Below are 20,562 nucleotides of genomic sequence, written 5' to 3' on the forward strand. Positions count from 1 at the left end.
AAATTGTCTTGGTGTTGTCGTTTGGCTGGCAACTACTGAGTAATTGGACCTGGTTCGGTCCTGGGCAATATGAGCCCTGCAAGGTGTTGGGACACAGTACCTGATGCCTGATGCCTGCCTGAGAGGCCTGAGGGACGAGGGGCCTTCCTGGCGCTGTCTGTGCCCCAGTTATTAGGGAAAGGGTCCCTGGGGCAACTTTGGCCATGCATTTGAGATATGCCCTGGGGTTACCAGGGTCCTGCCCTGGAGGGTTGCCAGGTAGGATGGACAGGCTTCTACAGAGGCCTGGATGTGGCTGGGTTCTTGGGATAAGTTGCTGGTTGTGATGAGATGCCCTCCCAGGGAACTGTGGGGCATGGGGGATGGTCCAAGATTCTCCAATGGTGCAGAAATATGGGGCAAGGGCGTCAGAGGACTTCTAGATCACCCATGTGAGAATGAATCAGAAGCCCCACACCTGGGGCTTCTGAAGCAAATCCCAGTTAGGGAGGTCTTCCTGTCCCCAGACTCCCCACTCTTCCCTCCCTGGACGGGCTCAGGAAAGAAGTGCCAGGCTCCGAAGGAGAGACCACAGCCATAGTTCTTCTCTGGCCTCCTGGGCACAGTGGGGTGCCTTGGAGCCCTGGGGCCTAGGCACCTGATATGTCTCTGAGCTGGCAGTTTCAAACCCTGCGCTGCGTGTTCAGGTTGCGTCATCTGGCATTGAGCCGCGCCTCGCGGGTATCAGTTGTGGGTGCTGCTGACACCTGCTCCATAGGTGTAGGCCCCGCCCATTGGGCCCTGGGGGCCATCTGACCAGGGTGGCAGAACAAAGGGGTCTGTGCAAGGAAGGGCCACAAATCCCTTGTGGTTAAGGAACAGTCTGTGTGGCTCTGAGCAGGGCACCATTCCTCTCTGGACTCTAAGGCTGCATCCAGAGAAAGGGCACCATGATTTCCACCTGGGTGTCTGCTGGGGTCCTCTGAGGGAAGGCTCTCCTGGCTGCACTAGGGCCTGGCACCCAGTGGCTGTACAGAAAGGTGGAGAGCAGGTTCAAGGGCCCCTTGCATGAGACACAAGTGCACCACCTTGAGTCCCCTTGGCCCTAAGTCTTCTGCGGGGCTGGTTATATAGGCTGCCTCTTTCTTCTTGCTCTACACCCTCCCCCAAATGGGTGTGAGCCCAGGCCTCATCTCACCATCCTGCCCTGACACCCATTCTGCATTGGGTCACCGAAGGGCTGGCAGGCTGGAAGGAGCAGGTGTTGAGGAAGGGGTTACATGTCAGGAATCCCTCCCGAGAGGCTGCATCTCTGACTAGATTGAGAAGGTGGGGAACAGAATACCAGGCAGTAGGAACAGCATGTGCAAGGCCACAGAAGCATGAAACAGGAAACAATGTTTCCTTTGCATTGGGGCTGCAGGCCTCAGGGTAGCAGTGCCAACTATACTCTGCAAGCTTGACCTGCCTCCCCATCTAACCACTGGAGCTTCAACTAAAAGCCCTGCACTGCTTTTTCTGGCATCCTTTCGTCATGCCCTCACAGCCTGCAGAAAGCTGCTCCAATCTCCTGCAGAAGACTGGGGAGACTGCAAAGACTGCGTTGGACTTTGGCTGCCGGGAGCGTGGCTGTGGGAGGCACCTGGGGGCTGGCTTTGGAGAGAGAGCTGGGATCTTGGGCCAGAATGAAGGATTACATGAGGCAGGGGAGGGCACTGTGGCCAGCTGCCTCAGGCCTCTCGGCCTCACTCGCTGACTCCGAAGCTCAGCATTCTGGGGTTTCCTCACAGGTCCCTGCATGAGTTGCGCAGGAATAAGAAGATGGAGCCAGGTGACCAGCAAGGCCTGGGACTTTGGGGCTGGGAGCCCCCTTCAGTGTCCTTTCTCCCTGTGACCGGGTTAGCGACAGCCTCCTCTGGTGGGAGCTGGGCCCTGGGCAGGCTTCCCAGAGCTCCGGGAGCATCAGACTTGGAGCTGCCACCCAAGGACACTAACTCCTTTTGTGTCACTTGTCCCTGCTCCTGACAGGCAGCTCTCAGTGTGACCAGGAGGCAGGGACAGTCCCTGCTGACATCTGCCACGGCCCTGTCTAATGTTGCCTCAGGGGAAGCCAGGCACTGAGGGAGCGTGCTGCGCGGGGATGAGAGGATGAGGAGATGCTTCTAGCCAGCTCCTGAGACCCCCAGGACTCCTTGGGTTTGGTCCCAAGGCTCCGCCCAGGTCCCCCTCAGGAGCTGGGTGTGGTGCGACGTGGGGCGGAGCCTGCTCTCAGCTAACGCCCAGTGCCTGCGCTGCCACCGCTTCCTGAACTACTCACCCTCTCTGGGCTCTCGGATGGAAAGGGGTGGGCTGGTCGGGCGCAGAGCAGATCCTGCTGAAGACTTACATGTAGCGTCCAACACCTCTGTCAGGCTTCTGGGCCCTTTCGGGGCCTTGCTGAGGTCCCCGGTTCACCAGGCAGAGTTCCCTGAGCTGGGGGAGACACCTGGGTTGTCTTGTCTCTGCCTGTCCCTCAGATGGGAGAGAGGCCATGCTGCCGATTAGCTGAGTCTGGCACTGGGTGGGACCCAGCCCCTGAGGGTCCGGATGCGGCCCCCCAGTACAACCCTCTCCACCTAGCAGGTCCTGGCCGGGAATGGGGGTGCACATCACACTCCCTGACTTCCTGGCTGGGGGTCCTGGCCACGTGCCAGGTGAGAGCTCAGCAGCTCCACAGCTCATCTTCCCGGCACAGAAACTTAACCCACTGTGTGCAGGCTGCTGGAGACCCCACAGGAGGAGCCTCATGGTAGGCTGAGGGTGCTTCTCCGCCTTCATCTCACCCCCTTCTCTCCACACTCCCAACAAGGGAGGCTTCTGGCGGTTTGCAGGGCTGTCGGTATCTGTTCAGTGGAGGTTTATCAAGCACTTACTACACACCCTGACAGCGTGGCCTGGGGTCTACGGAGTGGAAATGGCCACTGTGTCCCCTTCCCAATCCAAGCCCACCGTTCTCAGGCCTGAGTCCTTGCAGACGCCACGGTGAGAGGAGATGTGGACGTGAATATTTGGGGTGTGTACGAATGTGTTTATACCAACTCTACAGTTTATAATGTACTGTACACATTGTCAACTCTGACTCAAATTTGTCCTGCTGACCAGCATCCCCGTTTTCCCTAGAAAGCTATCCTCTGATGCCAGCAGGATCCAGAAAGGGGGTGCATGGAGCTGCAGAAACCAACCCATTTCAAGGGGCAGGAGAGGAGCCATCTGCAGAACGGCAGAGGCCACTGGTGGGCGGTGGCTCCTCTCTCATCACTGTGACCTGCTGGGGATGTGGAGACTCCCAAGTCACCTGGCGGCAGACTGGGTGCCAGCTTCCGCGGAACGAGTCACCCAATGAGAGTAGGTCCTTGTTGAGGATGGACAGACTGACCAGCAATGTGACCACCACCGTCCCGAGGCTCGTGTCACCCACATGTCTGGAGATCCTGGGCCCCGCCAGGGCTGAGGCTCCACAAAAGGTGGAGAAAGTTCTCCAGAGTCATGTGGTCACTGTGGTGGGCGCCAGGCCACGGGGTCATGGTCTGCAAAGCAGCAAGGTTCCCAGGCCTTCCCTGCATTCCTCACGTCTTCCCCAAAATAGAAGACCTGTAGATTTAAACAGGCCCAGACTGGTTAAACTTCCCTCCAGCATGTCACCTTCTCAGCAGATGCCTGCCACCCACAGGGGTGTCATGCAATGCCCTTGGCTCAGGCCTCACTGCCCACCGCTGTGGATCATCTCTGAGCAGCAGGAGGTGTGTGCCTCACTTTGTCACATAAGAATGTGGACTGGGGGTTCCGAGTCCTAGGACACACAGTTGATCACCCGCAGAGGCAGCCATCAGCTGAGGGGGCTTGTGGGCCCAGTCGCCTCTCCTAACCAGCTTTGAGTTCTGCCCCATCCCAAGACCCTGGCCTGAACTGCCCTCTCGCCATGGCTGGCGGGGCTCCCTAGAGGCTGATGACTGGGGCCCCGCTCTGGCCTCAGGCCCCCCCCTCCTCTCCCTACCCTGCCTTGGCACAGACTCACCTGAGAGTTTTCCACCTCTCTTTTTCTGTGTGGTTCTCTGGGCTCTCACTTTCATAGGAAGCCAAATAAAGACCTAGTCAGAAAATGAAGTGAAATTACACAATTATGGCCGATGATAATAACCTGCTCTACACCCAGAGACTGGCCTGCTTTTTATTTTAAAATTAAACTTGTGGTTGGGAGAGAATTCGCATGCTGTTGTAAGAAATAATACAGAGAGATCCATGTACCCTTTACCCAGTTCCTCCCAATGGCAGCCACTTGCAAAACTATAAGATAGGTCACCACCGGGCACTGGGTGTCGGCACTGACCCGGCCAAGACACAGAACAGCCCTCCCCACAAGGACCCTACGCTGCCTTTTACCGCCTCACCCACTTTCCTCCCATCTCCACCTCTTTCTTAACCCCTGGCAATCACTGATCTGTTCTCCGTGTCTACGTTTTGTTATTTCGAGGCTATGATATAAATGGAATTAAACAGTATGTAATCTTTTGGACCTGGCTCTTGTCATTCAGCGGAACTGTCTTGGAGATTCATCGTGTTGTGGTACCAAACTTCCCTCCGACTTGCTGCTGACTGGTGTTCCATGGTGCGTGCTCTCCCCAGTTTGTTTAACCTTTCACCCCTTGGAGGGTATCTGAGTGGTCCCCAAGGTTTGGCTATAACAAATTAAGCTGCTATAAACCTCGGTGCACGGGTTTCTGTATGAACATGACTATTCGTTTCTCTAGAGTAAATAAGGGCCCAAGAGCACAATTGCTGAGTCCCACGCGTGTAACAGCTGCACATCTCGTTTTATCAGAAACTCCTTGCCCAGTTCTACATCCTGAATATTTTCTCTGCTTTGTTCAGAGTTTTACATTTAACATTTGAGTCTGTCATCCATCTTGAGTTGATTTTTTTTTATAAAGTGTAAGACTTAGGTTGAGGTTCATTTTATTTTTGGCCTATGGATATCCAAATGCCCCAGCACCATTTGTTGTAAAGGCTATCTTTCCTCCACTCAATTGCTTTTGCACCTTTGTCAAAAATCACTGGGCATATTTGTGTGGGTCTATTTCTGGGTTTTCTATCCTGTTCCGTTGATCTATGTGTCTGTCCTGCCAACACCACACTGTCTCTAGTACTGTGGCCATATGGTATTGGCCTTAATATTGGGTAGAGAGCTTCTTCCCATTTTATTCTTTTTTTTTTTTTTTTTTTGCAAAATCATTTCAGTTATTCTTGTTCCTTTGTTGTTCTGCATAAATTTTAGAATAAACTTGTCAATAGATACAAAAAATCTTGCTGGGATTTTGGTTAGGAATTGCACTAAACCTGCACTTAAATTTGCAGAGAATTTGTTGAGTCTTCCAATTTATGCAGATCATGTCTTTCCATTCTTTTAGATCTTCTTTGATTTCTTTCTTCAGCATTGTGTAGTTTTTAGCATATAAACCTGGTACATGTTTTGTTAGATTTACACCTGTTTCATTTTTTGAGCAATTATAAGTGGTACTGTATTTTTAATTTTGGTGTCCACCTAGCCATTGTTAGCACGTACAAATACAGTAGATTTTTGCATGTTTATCTTGTATTCTGAAACTTCTGCTGAACTCAGTTCTAGGAGTTGTTGTAAATTCTTTGGGATTTTTTTTTCACATTCTGCAAATAGGAACTGTGTTAATTCTTCCTTTCTCATCTGTATGTCTTTATTTCCTTGCCTTGCCTTATTGCACAGATGAGGTCTTCCGTTACTACTCTGTTTCCCCGAAAATAAGACCTAACCGGAAAATAAGGCCTAGCATGACTTTTCAGGAGGACGTCCCCTGAACATAAACCCTAATGCACCTTTTGGAGCAAACCTTAATATAAGACCCGGTCTTATTTTCGGGGAAACACAGTATGTTGAATAATAGTGGCAAGAGTGGATATCCTTGCCTATTACCGCCCCTTGTGCGAAAGCATTCAGTCTTTCACAATTAAATATAATGTTTGCTGAAGGGGTTTCATAGATACAATTTACGAAGTTGATCAATTTCCCTCTATTCTTATTTTTCTGAGAATTTTTCCCCAGGCATGGGTGTTGAAATTTTCAAATGCTTTTTCTACATCGATATTGATATGAATAAGAAAATTTCCTCCTTTAGCCTGTTCATATGGTGGATTACATTGATTGATTTTCAGATATTGAATAGCCTTGCATCTCTGGAATAAACCCATTTGGTCATGATGTGTAATTATTTTTACAGTTTGCCGAACTCTATTTGCTAACATTTTGTTAAGGAATTTTTGCATCTATATTCATGAGTGACTATATTCCTGAGTCTGTATTTTTTTTTTTTATGCTGTCTTTGTCTGGTTTTGGTATCAGGGTAATACTGGCTTCATAAAATGAATTGGGAAGTTCCCTCTTCTTCTATTTTTTGAAAGAGATTGTGCAGAATTCATATTCTTCTTTAAATGTTTAATAGAATTCTCTAGTGTATCCACCTGGGCTTAGAGATTTTATTGTTGGGTGTTTTTAAATTACAAATTCAATTACCTCAAATAGTTACAGAACTATTCAAATGATGTATTTTATGCTGAGTTGTGGTAATTTGTGTTTTGTCTAACTTGTCAAATTTATGTGTGTAGACTTGTACATAGTATTTCCTTATTAGCCTTTTGATGTTGGCAAAGTTTGTAGTGACACCCTGTTTCATTCCTGATATTAGTAATTTCTGTCTTCTCTCTCTTTTTCTTTGTCAAGAGGTACTTTGCTAGAGGATGCAATTTTATTGTTCTTTCCAAAGAACCAGCTCTTTTTAAAATTGACTTTATTGTTTTTCTGTTTCATTGATTTCTGCTTTCCTATGCTCTCATTTCCTTATTTCTACTGGCTTTGGGTTTATTTTGCTTCTCTTTCTCTAGGTGCTGGAGGTGAGAACATAGATGATTAATTTGAGACTTTCCCTTTTTTCTAATGTTTGCATTCAGTGCTGTAAAATTTCCTCTCAGCTCTGCTTTAGCTGCATCCACAAATTTTGAATTTTGATTGCATTTTAATTTAGTTCAATTATTTTTCTTTTATTTCCCTTGACATTTCTTCTTTGACACATTGATTATTTAGAAGTGTGTTGTTTAGATTCTAAGTGTTTGTAGATTTTCTTGTTGTCTGTGTTATTGATGTCTAGTTTGATTCCATTGTGATTAGAGAATAAACTCTGTATGATTTCAATGACTTTAATTTGCTGCAGTTTGTTTTATGCAATTCAGGATATGGGCTATCTTGGTATATGTTCTGTGAGTAATTAAAAAATGTGTATTCTGTAAATGTGTAGTTGTATGGAGTGTTCTATAAATGTACTTATACACTGTTACTTGATGGTATTGGTGAGTTCTACAAGCGCTGACAAGTTCACGAACTTGTTGCAATGATGTTGCTAACATTTTTAGTATCAGAGGGATTATTCATTATGAATTTGCACCAACTGGACAAACAGTTACCCACATTTACTATTTGGAAGTGCAGAAAAGGCTGTGTGAAAAAGTTAGACCACCTGAACTTCTCGCCAACAATCCATGGTTCTTGCATCACGACAATGCACCAGCTCACACGGCACTGTCTGTGAGGATGTTTTTAGCCAGTAAACAAATAACTGTATTGGAACACTCTCCCTACTCACCTGATCTGGCCCCCAATGACTTCTTTCCTTACCTGAAGATAAAGGAACTATTGAAAGGAAGACATTTGGATGACATTCAGGACATCAAGGGTAATACGACGACAGCTCTGATGGCCATTTCAGAAAAAGTTCCAAAATTGCTTTGAAGGGTGGGCTAGGTGCTGGCATTGGTATATAGCTTCCCAAAGGGAGTACTTCAAAGGTGACCGTAGTGATATTCAGCAAGGAGGTATGGAGCACTTTTTCTAGGACGAGTTCACGAACTTAATTGTCCTACCTCGTATATCTTCGCTGATTTTCTGTCTAGTTGTTCTATAAATTGTGAGAGAGGGGTGTTGAAGTCTCCAACTATAATTGTGGATCCATTTATTTCTCCTTTTAATTTTGTCAATTTTTGCTTCATAAATTTAGCAACTCGGTTGTTTGGTGGATTCACATTTAGGATCGCTATGTCTTCTTCAGCGACTGATCCTCTTATTATTATATAATGTCCCTCTCTGTCTCTGGAAATTTTCTTTCCTCTGAAATGTACTTCATCTGATTTTAATATTGCCATTCTCACTTTCCTTTGATTAATGTTTCCCCATCTTTTTACTTTTTAACTTGTCTATATCATTATATTTGCAATGAGCTTCTTATAGACAACATATATTTGGGTTATGCTCTTTAATTTACTCGCCAATATCTGTCTTTTATTTGGTGTATGCAAACCATTTACATTTAGTATAATTATTGATACATTAGAGCTTAAGTTTACTATTTTATTTTTTTGTTTTCTGTTTGTTCTCTCTGTGTTATTTCTGTTTTATCTTTCTTGTCTTTCTGTGGGTTACCTGAATAGTTTCTAAAATTCCATTTTGATTTATCTGTAGTAAACTTCTGAATGACATTTTCACCGGATATAGAATTGTAAGTTGACAGTTATTTTCTTTCAGCACTTGAAAAATGTGCTACTGCCTCTGGCTACCATGGTTTCTAATGAGGAATCTGATGTCAGTTGAATTGTTTTTGTCTTATAGGTAAAGTGTCATTTCTCTCTTGGTGCTTTTAAGATTTTTTTTTCTTTAGTTTCCAGAAGTTTGGCTATAATGTGTCTTGGTACAGGTTTCTTTGGGTTTATCTTCTTTGTGATTTACTCAGCTTCTTGAATCTGTAGGTTTATATCTTTTCTAAATCTGGGAATATTCCAGCATTACCCCTTCAAGAACTTTTCAACCCTGTCCTCTTTTCTCCTCCTTTCCCGACTCTGATGGCATGAGTGTTAGATCCTTTGTTATAGTCTTAAGTCCCTGAGGCTCTGTTATTCAGAGTGTATAATTTCTGTTGTTCTATCTTCGATCTCACAGATTCTTTCTTCTGTCCTCTCCATTCTGAAGCTGAGCCCATCCACTCAGTTTTTCTTATTTCAGTTATTGTATTTTTCAGTTCTAAAATTTCCATTTGGTTCTTCCTTATATCTTCTGTTTCTTTGCTGAGACTTTCTATATTTTCATTGAGTTTCAGGGAGACCCAAGGCTGAGTGGATCACCAGGTGGGCCCTTCCAAGGAAGGCCAGGAGCTGAGGATAGGGTGGGACTTCTCTCAGAAGCTGTGATTGATCCAGTCAGAGCTCAATACATTTTAGGTCCCTTCTCTTGCTTTTCTCCACTTTGGGGGTGGGGAGGGACAGAAAGAAGAGAGGGTCAAATGGAAGATACTCTTCTCTAATGGTGCTTCAGAACGGGCAGGGTTTTATCTGTATGTTCATGGCCAAATCACTACCTGGCACACAGCAGTATCTTTAGAAATACTATTGGCTGTAGGAGTGAATGAAATGCCCTTCTCTCATTCTCTCCCTACCCATAGACTCCCCTTACCTCTCTCAAGTGTGCCTTTGGCACATTTTATTGCCCATTTTATTGGCTAATGAGAACAATCACTGTAATAAGTAGTGTGGTAGGTTGAATAATGGCTCCCAGAGATATCCAGATCCTAATTCCCAGGACCTGTAAATAAGTTACCTTCTACAGAAAAAAGGGATTTTGCAGATGTGGTTAAGAATCTGGGGATGGTAGCTTATTATCTAGGTGGGCCCTAAATGCGATCAAAGTGTCCTTGTAAGAGTGATAAAGAGGAAGAGCTGACCACAGAAGAGAGATGATGTGATGGTAGAAGCAGAGGTAGGAGTGATGTGCTTTGCAGGTGGAGGAAGGGGCCGTGAGCTCAGGAATACAGGCAACCCTAGAAGTCGTAAAAGGCCAGGAAATGATTCTCCCCTCAGAACCTCCAGAAATAACAAGCTCTGCCAACACCCTGATTTTAGCCCAGTGGAACTGATTCTAACTTCTATAACTGTAAGAGGATAAATTTGTGTTGTTTTGAGCCACCAAGTTTGTGGTGAATTGTTTCAGCACCAATAGGAAACTAATACAACTAGTATTGATTGAGTGTAGTCCTATGGGCTTTGCCAACTCAAGTAATTCTCACTGCAACCCTGGGAAGTATAGGAACCCCACTTTGCAGATGTAGCAGGGGAGGGTCACACAGGGTGAAGAACCTGCCCAGAGTCACACAGCTTGCTGGGGTGGGAGTGGCCGAGGCTGGTTTACTCATCAGGCTGCTGAGTTTATTGCAGGGAGGGCCTCCAAATACTGGTGGGACCCCCTCCAAAAAGTTACTAGCTCCAAAAACAAAAAAATAAAGTGGCAAAGTTGAAAGTTGAAAAATTTAGAAAGCAAAATCATTTAAAAATCCTTCCCCCTGATTTTTTTGTTTTGGGCAGATTGTGTTCTCCTGTCCCTGAGTGTGTTTCCTTTGTAAAACGCTGGCAGTGGCAAGAAGCCAGGCCTCCTCTGTGCTGAGCGGGAGTTGCCCAGCGTGGCTCGGGGCTGCTGGATCCAGGGAGCAGCTAACCATGGGGCCACACTGCCTCACAGTGAGGATCGGCTCAGGCCTAGAAGACCACTTGCTTCTTCAGCACTTTCTGTTCCTGGAGGAGGGGGCTCCTGAATTTCGCTCACTTAGCAAATTCATGAGCAAATCTTATATCTGACAAGTGACCAGGTGGGAATGCTGACTTTCTGGAGGTGGCAGACATTTACAGTACTCTGGAGCTGTGTCATCTGACGCTGTGTGTATCACATACACATGACACAGACACCAGCTAGAAGGACATCCCCACGTGAACCCTGGGAAGGCAGTTCTTATCATCACCCCCACTTTTTTGAAGAGGAGAGTGGGGTCAGACAGAAGGTGGTCCAGATTTACGATGCCCAACAGCTTCCAAACTGTGTCCAGGGGCAGCCTGGCCCTGGGAGGTTCAACCTGCAGCTCCTCAGGCCCTGTCCAGTGCTCCAGGGTGACAACCAACTGGCCAGCGGGATGCAGCCTTGTCTGCTCCTCCCGAAGCCAGCAAACGTGGGCGTGGTGTGTCGTGCTCAGGGCAGGGGCCCTGAATGGTGAGATGACTAAGAGGGCACACAAGAGTCCCATGGCCCGGGGGGTCAGTGAGGCCTGGGGCTAGCTACCTTACCGTCCTCACTGAAGATGGGGGCGGTGTACAGGTAGTGGGTGATGCTGGGGTCTTGCTCGAAGGGACACTCCACTTGTTTCCATGTGATAAACTCTCCAACCTGCTTGGCCAGCTCCAGAAATTTCTGTCAGGGTCATAGAGACACAAGATGGATACACTCCCAGGGCCTGGACGTCATCTGCAAGAGTGGGGCAAGCCCTGGCAAGGCCTGTCTCTTCACCTCTGAAACGGGCAAGGTGGAACATGGGGCAATAAATGACAGCATCACCCACCAGTATTGGGTATTTGTCACTTCTGGTCACTCCTTCTGAGGAACCAGCTGCACCTGACACCTAGGGCTCACCAGCCCCCTGTGTCGGGACAGGCCTAGGGCTACAGCCCTCAGCAGGCAATGCCTCTAGCTAGAGGTGAGCATTCCTTCAGTTTCATTCTATTTATTTTTGTGGTTATCCCTACTTATGGAAAGTTTGTTTATTTAAAGAACATGCAAATAAATTTAAATAAATGTATTTAAGTAAAATTTAAATAAACTCACTGAAGTAGAATTTCATTTAAGTAAAATTTAAATACAATTATTTAAATTTTAAACATGTGTTACCTTAAAGAAGGATTTTAAGTAAATAGCAGCATCAGGTCATGACTAGGTGGGAGCCCCACTCTGGGCCTTATTTGATCAACCCTGGGCCGGCTCCACCCCTACTACCTGCACCCTGAATCTGGGGCCATGTGAGAACCTTGCAGTCTTGCGTCTGGTTGCAGAGCAATTCAAGTAGGCAAAACACAGGGTTCCCAACTGGTATGTTCCAAGGTCACCTGGAGAGGGAGCTCCCAGGCCTGCAGGTTCCTGCAGCCCTGCCCAAGCCCAGACTCTTCCATGTCACCTCTAGCCTGAACTGCTCCAGGGATGCAGGGCCCAGGCCTCCTGTGGACTGACGTCCCCAGCCAAGCTGGCCCACAGCGGTGACCAAGCCTGGGAACAGCATGTGGAGGTGTACTGGGGTGTCCGTGTGAGGCTGAAGGGCGCAGGAGGCTGCTGTGGGCCCAGTCCTCAGGGGACAGCTGCAGAGCCCTTTGCGGCCAGCACAGCATGTCCTCCCAGCTCTTCTGTGCAGCTGTGGTAGAAGCCCCGTTTTATAAATAAAGAGACTGAGGCTCAGACAGAGCCAGAGGCCGGCCCAGGACTGACTGCCCGAGAAGTTGGAGGCTGGATAGGCCCAGCAGTAGGGTGCGCTGGCCCTTCCGTAGGAGAAGAGCCCCCTTCTGCCCGCAGTATGTCCACTGCCGCATCGCATGCTTGGTCTGCCTCGCTCAGTGACCACGTGCTGTCACTGTCCCATGCCTTCAGTTCTTCTGGGCCCTGCTGCCCACTATGCCTAGCCTATCAGCTACTTAGAGCCACGTGTGCTGGGTGGCCCCATGTGGGGAGCCGAGAGATGGAGTGGAGCAGCCTGGCTTGGCTTCTGAGGAGCTCAGGGACTGGAGAACTGTGCCCAAGGAATGTCCAGTTTATTTTGCATGGGCTTCCCTCTACCTGGGAGACCAAGGGGGCTTCCTGGAGGAGGGGACACTGACAGTGGTGAGTGCCTGCCGAGGAAGAAGTCTTTCTTTCTTTGTGTCCACTCCCACTTCCGTCTGACCACTTCCTCCTGTTGCTCCGGGCCCCTCCTTTGGGAGGCTTCCCTGAGCCCTAGGGAACTGGGCTCCTGTGCACCTGTCACAGCCTGACAACCTCACCACTTGTCATCGTGGGTCTGTGGGGTTTCTCACCAACCTGGTGCTCCTCAAGGGCGAAAACGAATCTGCTTCACCTGTGCTGGGCACGAGGCCCGCATGGAGTGGGGATCAATGGTTGCATGAGCCTCACTCTCCTTCTGTGGCAGATGTGGGTGGGGCGACCTCGATAAACGTGCCCTGATGTTGGTGGTGAACGGTTACACTCGCTCTCAGAGTCCCCATTAGTCCAGCGCTTCAGGCCCGTGCTCCTGCTCTGGGAGCTGTTATGTCCTGACTAACAGGTGGCACGCCTGCCCCCTGGGCCCTGAACCCTACCTCAAAGTTGATGTGTCCGTTGGGGAGGCGGTTGGCACAGCCCTCATTCAGGAAGTAGATGTCTTTGATGAGCAGGCTGAAGAAGGGAATGACGATCTGGAAGGGACAGGGTGTAGGTCAGCCCTTGTCAGCAGCCACCTGCCCCAGGGCCCTCAAATGCTTCTGAGGGCAGGGGAGGCTTCCTGGGCACAGTTGGCCAGCCTTAGCCTCGGCCTTGTTGCTGCACGGGGTATAGGCTACTTGGTGTGCATGATGGGGGCAGTGTGGAAACCAGAGAAAGGAGGCACAGGCCCCCTTTCCCTGGGGCCAGACTGTTTCTTCCCAGCCCCCGGCAGGCCCCAGTGCTGACTGAGCTCCTTCTGTATACAGTGCCATTCTCCACTGTGGTGGGGCCGGTGAAAGTCCCAGTGCCCCTTAAACATTTCTGCCATCTCCTGCTGGGAGGGATAGGGCATGCTGAGCACACGTTAAATCCTATGAATTGGGAGTCATCTGCTATGAAATTTTGTGGCCTCCTTTTTAATACACATATATTTAACAATTTGTCATTATATCTGTCTTGGTGCTACAGGTCTAAACCTGCAGCACGATGGTGAGGCCCAGCGCATGCTCTTTCTGGTTCCTGAGGTCAGGCTGACAAGCTCAGCCTGTGTGTGTGTGGTGGGGGGGAGGGGCGGGCTGTGTCTCTGTGCTTCATTGTTTGATGTCTTGCTTCTCCCTCCCTGCTCTGCCAACGCCTAGAGAACGGAGACCACTGCTGACAGCTCAGACCCCCTGGGGAACTAGCTGGCTCTACCCTGCTGTTTTGGTTGATGTCCTAAACCCCAATGTCTGTGAATGGAACCTTATTTGGACAGTCTTTTCAGATGGATCAAGTTAAGATAAGGTCATACTGGGTATGCTGGGTTCTTGTAAAGAGAGGAAAATTTGGACACAAATAGGAAAGATGGACATGTGAACACGGAGATAGAGATGGGAGCGATGCGGCCACGGGCCAAGAAACTCCTGAGGCCACCAGAAGCTGGAAGAGGCCAGGAAGGACCCTCCCTGGAGCCTGGGAGGGGCGTGGCCCTGCCCACCCGGATTATGGCCTCCAGCACCGGGAGAGGGCACAGTTCTATTCCAAGCTGCCCAGCATGTGTGCTTCGTTACGTCAGGCTCAGGAGCCTGACATACCCACTCTGCCCTTGGGCTCCAGAGCTGGGCATGTGCTGCCAGTCCAGCCTATCTTCCTGGGATTGGGCACCAGACCCTGACATTTCTGGCTCAGGGTTTGCTGAGGTCGCCCACCATCTAAGTTGACAAGGGCTTGAGGAGAGAACCTGTACGCCGACCACTCTGCAGAGCACAGAAGCATGGGTGGTTCAGCTGGGCAGGGCAGATGGGGAAACTGAGGCCCATGGAGTGGCAGGGCCTGGCCCAAGGTCACTGGCTAGTGACCATCAGGGCCAGGACCAGAGCCAGATTTAGCAGGGAGACCAATGGCCTGGTTTGCCCGGGACCCAGGATTTTCCTGGGATGCATGACTTTTGGTTCTAAAACTGGGGCCATCCCAGAGAAACTGGTCACCCTAGATTTATGTCAGTCCACAGCATCCACTCAGGCCTTCTCTGTGCTGGGTGCCAGGGCTTGGGGACAGTCAGGATGTGTCAGACACATTCATCTGTGACCCCAGTGTGACAGGAGCCAGTCGTGGGAACAACTACAGAGTGAGTTGCTACCCCTAGGCTCCCAAAGGGCCCTCCACTTACACCCCTGTCATGGGGCATCAGTAGTGCCCTGAGGGCTTCACTGTGCAGAGCTATGATGCACGGGATTGCCTTTTGTCCTCACTAGTCCTGTGAAGCAGGGCCCTTGTTACCTTACTGAGGAGGGAGCCGAGATCCAGAGAGGTTAAGTAACCCTCACAAGCTCACACAACAATAAAGAACAGAGGCAGGACTAAGACCCAGGTGGCTCAGCCCCAGAGTCCCTGTTCTGCCTCTTCCTCACTGTGCCAGGAGGGAAGGTGGGCTCGCCACCCTCACCACTGGTGCTGAGTCCCAGACCCTTGTCAGTGCATGATGGCTGAACTGGGTTAGAATGGGGAGAAGTGCTGGGACAAAGACGGGATTAAGGGCAGTGGGACTCTGTGGCCAGATGGCTCCTCAGGGGCCTGGTGCAGGCTTCCTGGAGGCAGGGGCATGGGAGCTGGTCCTCTGGGCAGCAGCATTTTCCATATACGAGCACCTCCCACCACTCCTGCCTGGCCACGTGGTCCAGACCCCTCCTCTAAGGCTCTAGCATCCTTGCTGGTCTCCCTGCCGCACGCATGAGTGTAAACCCACAGCCCTGGCTTTCTGGAGCTGAGCAGTTCCATCAGAACCGAGCTCAGCCTGGGTGTCACCCAGAAAAGCTTGTGTAGAGCCTGTGACAGAGATAGGGGCGGGGAGTGGGATGGGGAGAGGGTGGGACAGACAGGAGCAGGCCACAGGCAGGAAGAAAGCAAAGGGCAAGCTATGAGACCTCCTGGCCTTCAAGATTCAGCTGGGGGCACTGGGGGCAACCTCTTCCTTTTTTCTTTCCCTTCCTTCCTTCCTTCCTTCCTTCCTTCCTTCCTTCCTTCCTTCCTTCCTTCCTTCTTTCCTTCCTTCCTTCCTTCCTTCCTTGTATCATTCCTTTTATCCATCCATCCATCCATCCATCCATCCATCCATCCTATACCCTTCCATCCATTTATGAAGCAGCTTCTGTGGGTCTAGCCTATGGTCCACATCTCTCTAGCAATTAGAGGAGAATGCAATGAATCTAAACACACACCTCTGTAAGCCACCCACTTTCAGCATCAGACCTAAATGCACAGCACCCCAGCACCCCAGAGCCGGAAGGGTCTCTGAGTGCAGGAACAGGAAGTCCCAGTATGTTTACTCTGCCCCATGGTCTCAGATGGAAGACAAACAGTACGGAGCGCCGGTGTCATGACTGACATCTGAGACCAAAGGCCGAAGTCAATGCTATGCACCCCTACCCCACAGTCCAACGCCGGGGCCCTCAGCCAGTATCCCTGTGATGGCCACACAGCGCCTGGGCCTGGGAACGGGGGGCAGCCCGATGGCATGCAAAGACCATAAGATTCAGAGCCAGACAGGCTGAAGTCTGACTCCTGGCTCTGCTGCCCCCTCGCTGTGTGACTGGACAAGTGAGGCCTCCTCTCTGAGGCTCAGTCTTCTAATGTGGGAAATGGCCCTGCTGAAATCCACCCATAGAATAGTTGTTAGAATTAAATAGGGGCTGGAGGTCAAGTGGCCCTCATGTTGTAGGTGCTCAGTGAAGCGAGGTCCTGAACCTCTGCCCTGGTTTTCCAGCTTCCTGGCTCATGGGGGACGGGCTCACCTGCCAGGGGATTTGAGGTCTCCCCTCACCAAATACTGCCCACACCTATTCAGCCTTCATGGGAGCATAGGTACAGAAGTGCTCTTGGCCTGAATAGGAAAGGACAACTGGATAGGAGCGTCCATATCTCAGCCAGCTCCCCAAACCTGACCATGGTATCTACCCAGTACAATCCCAGAGTGACTGCGAACTTCAAGAATGGCAGCTTGTTCTATTACCCCTCAAGCTGGACACAGACCTCCACAAGCCACACAGGGACCTGATGCCACCAAGGTTCCCACAAGAGACCAAAATGAAGGCCCAGCCAGCCTTGATGTTTCCTGTGCACAGAGATGAAAAGCGCTAAGCACCACTGGTGATAGGATTGAAGCCAGAGAGAGAGATCACTGCCATCCCAAGGCCTGTGCACGGCTTGTGTCAGAGGCCACTGGGAGAAATTGGAGGAGAAATAAAATTGATCGGGGTCAGCGAAGGTCCCCCCTCACCCCCCAATGCAAATGTATAGGAACAGAACCTGGAAAAAGGCAGTTTTAGTGAGCAAGAAGCTTGGGTCCCTCATCGCCAGAAATGTCAATGTGATCTGAGTCCACATCAATGAAAGTATTGAGTTTAGAATAAGGAGGTGTAAGACCCTATGTACTTGGAACCACAATTTAATCTGAAACAGAAGGGATTCTGACAAATGGAGTTATTCAGAGATCAAAGGGACCCAAGTGGGGAGAGAACAAGAGACCAGAATACAGCAGAGCGGGCTTGGGCCTATGGAGGAGGGGGGCCTGGAAGTTCTGAAGGACTGGTGGGTAGAAGAGGGAAAAGTCTCACTGCGCACGGCCCTCCGGAGAGGACAACCCCTGGGGGCTGATGGCAGTGCCATCAGGAAGCATTTCCTATCAGTTAGAGCTGCTTGGGGGTATGCTGATCTGTTTGGGAAGGTCATGGGTTCCCCACACTGGAGGCCTGTGGGCAAGGAGACGTGGCTACAGATGCTGTAGAAGCACAGGGGGTTGGACCACGTGACCCTGGAGTCAGCATCCAGGTTCTCTGATGTGGCTGACCTGGGCCTTGGTGCTCTAGAGCAGGGAAGAGCCTTGAAGTCTGGGCACGCCTCTGACCTACCTTCTCCCGGCTGCTGTGGGCGGTCAGGGAGCGGTGGGCCGCCCCACGCAGGGCTGTCCTGTAGTTGCAGAAATTCCCTGTTGGGTCCATCTGGTGCTGGAAGGAGACAGGGACGCAGCTGGGCAGCTGTGTCAGGGATGACTGTGTCACCCAGCCAACCAACAACCTTGCTTACCTCGAGGATGAAAAACTTGGCCGTCTTCACTTTGGCCCAGGTTTTCTTCAGCCTGGAGACAGGGCTCATGTTCATGCCAGCTGGAAGAGGGAGGGGCGAGCTGGGGACGGCTGCTCTGGGTTGCACAGTCCCCTCACTCTCACGGGCAGGAGGCTTCTGTGTGGCCCCAGCTGACCCAGCCTCTTAGGCTGCACCCTGATCAGGGCTTAGGTCTGTGGCAGCCTCGCCTGTCAGATGGTGGGTAGACACTATATTGGGGGTAGGCCTGGCTTCTGTGTGTTCAGGCCCCCCATCTTAGTTCCCAGCACACGGGTCCCACACCATGACCAGAGCCTGCTTGGGGCCCCCGCTCTCCCGGGATCTGGGGACACATTGCCAGGCCCTCACCAAGCATCCTAAGGGGGCTGAGCTTACCTCAAAAGGGGCACCCTCCCCGACTTCTACTGGGGTGATGTGCACCCAGCTGGCACCCACCCCCTGCTCAGAGGCACGCCCTGGTTTGCACCCCGCATGCCTGGGCACCCACGCCCACTCCTGCTACTCACAGACAATGGCCATGAGGGAGTTGAAGTTGCCAATGTTGAAGCACTCGCGGGCCACGTCAATGAAGAACTCAATCACCTGGGCCCTTCGCTTCTTCTTGGCTGGCTAGGGACAGAGCACCTGAGCCTTAGTGATCACGTGTCCTCATCCTACCTTGACCACACACGCTGCTCACCTGGCCAATTCCTCCTGGTGGCTGAGATGCATGATCTGGGCAATCTGCAGCTCACAGGCTCAGGGTCTCCAAGCACATCCTGGACAGAGCCAGCAAAGCCTACCGCCAGGGAGGGCTCAGGTCGGGGCACAGGAGCTCCCTGTCCAGCTCCAGCACCCCCTCTGGAGGTAGAAAGCACGTTTCCTCACTTTTCCTCCCAGCACCCAGCTGGCTCTCCCCACGTGGGCCGCACACTGATCCCAACTCTGGGGCAGGCTCAGTCCTGCACTCAGGTAAACCCCATGTCAGCTGCCAGGTCACTGATGTAAATGTGGGAAGCGGGCAAAGCCCCAGACCCTACGCTGTGCTCTTCCAGAGTAGATAGAGCTGGCCTGCCTCCTAGATATGCAGTAGTGGCCTTATTGCCACTGAAAAGCATGCTGTGGCATCTGTGGAGACATGCCAGCAACACCCCTTCAGAGAACTGCCTACTTTGCAGGGCACCGCGGTGACAGTGACATTGGCGAAGCGAGATTGGGAATGTAGGCCAACCATCTCGCCTGATGTGGGCACCAGACAGGAAACAGTCCCATAGGCAGAGGCATCGCAGGTCAGCTTCTCCTCCTGACCAGGCCTATTTCTTCCCCTTTATCTGTCACAGGTGTTCACCCCCATAAACACCTCGTACCCAAACTCTGTCGCAGCATCTGCTTCCGGAAAGCCCCGCCTGGCACACATGCTACCTCCAATCTTTCCCTGAGACATGTGCACCCTGGGCCTCACCTGCTGGTGGATGGAGAGTGGGCTCAGAGGAGGGTCCCTCTGCTGTAATGGAGAGAAGAGGGCGGGCTGGTCTGGCTGGCGGGACCGTGTCTTGGTGACAAGCACGACTGGCTCAGCCTTGTTGGGTCTTCCTAATTTCAGGAGAAGCTGGAGACCTGCACTTTGAATGTGCACTCTCCCAATTCTTAAAGGCTGGGTCATTTCTACCTCTAAATCCCGAGTGAGCCAAAAAAAATGCGGCTGCAAACCAGGCCGCCCAAGGCAGACAGACACAGAGGGGGGAAGCAGAGGTCGCCCCTCATGTCTTCAGCCAGCAGTTTCTGACGCCCTCTGTCAGAGGCTAGTGGATCCGTGCCAGGCTCTGCCCAGAGGGCAAATGTCACTGCAGGCAAGCCAGGTGACACCTGGTGTTCCGGAGGGGTGCCCGGCCTGGCCTGGGCTTGGAGATGGACAGGCTCAAGAAATCCTTCCGGTTCCCTCCCGGTGGGCTCCTCCCAACCCCCGGCTGCCTTGGCTTTGCCAGGTCGTGCCCCCGTTTTCCACGCACCATGCAGATCTCAGTCGCCACAAGGTAGCACAATCTGTTGAACCACTTCACGTAAGTCTCCAGGTTCTTGGTCTTGTCACTGAAACAGGGCTAGGAAAGACGCAAGGACCACACTCAGTATTTTTGTCAATAATTTTGTGAACATGAAGTCAATTCACAATCATTATAGATAACCTGGAAAATGTTGAAACCTCAAAACCATCCACAAATACCAATGATTTGATGTGTATCTTTCTAATCTTTTTTCTATACACTCAGAGATATAATTTAATGTATTTATTTATATGAGATATAATTACTGATCCTCATTATTCAGTTTCTGTATTTGTGAATCTATCTACTCCCTAAAAATTTACTTGTAACCCCCAAAATAATACTCGCATTACTTTCACTGTCATTCATAGACATATGCAGAATGGCAAAAAGTTTGAGTCACCTAATGCACACTGAGGCTAAGCGGAGCGACACTCTTCCTTCTTGCTTCAGCTCCCATACTGTAAACAAGTGTCCTCTCTGTGGTCTGTTTAGTGTCGTGTGATTTCACCACTTAAATTGGCCCCCAGCGCAGTGCTGTCTGGTGTTCCCAAGTATAGGAAGGTTGTGATGCATTAGATAAGCTTTGTTCAGACA

General features: G+C 50.5%; 1 protein-coding gene across 6 annotated transcripts in view; it reads right to left on the reverse strand.

Annotated features, from left to right (window-relative positions):
• Positions 1–20,562, reverse strand: part of RASGEF1C (RasGEF domain family member 1C) — a 100,947-nt gene that overhangs the window by 12,432 nt on the left and 67,953 nt on the right. For 4 of the 6 annotated variants that reach the window (XM_081035585.1, XM_081035582.1, XM_081035584.1 and 1 more), the window contains 8 exons: positions 19,933–20,022; positions 18,451–18,553; positions 17,906–17,985; positions 17,731–17,826; positions 13,243–13,338; positions 11,194–11,317; positions 4,034–4,106; positions 1–3,609 (listed from right to left, as the gene is read on the reverse strand). The exon at positions 1–3,609 is cut by the window's left edge and continues 2,191 nt beyond it. In XM_081035585.1, the coding sequence (XP_080891711.1) occupies positions 3,585–3,609; positions 4,034–4,106; positions 11,194–11,317; positions 13,243–13,338; positions 17,731–17,826; positions 17,906–17,985; positions 18,451–18,553; positions 19,933–20,022 (687 nt within the window). In that variant the 3' untranslated portion in view covers positions 1–3,584. Of the gene's footprint in view, positions 3,610–4,033; positions 4,107–4,467; positions 9,330–11,193; positions 11,318–13,242; positions 13,339–17,730; positions 17,827–17,905; positions 17,986–18,450; positions 18,554–19,932; positions 20,023–20,562 lie in introns of those variants that run through there. The other 2 variants (XM_081035586.1, XM_081035587.1) reach the window with 2 other exon arrangements.

The sequence above is a fragment of the Rhinolophus hipposideros genome (genome assembly GCF_964194185.1).
Source record: "Rhinolophus hipposideros genome assembly, chromosome: 23".
NCBI classification, from domain to species: Eukaryota; Metazoa; Chordata; class Mammalia; order Chiroptera; family Rhinolophidae; genus Rhinolophus; species Rhinolophus hipposideros.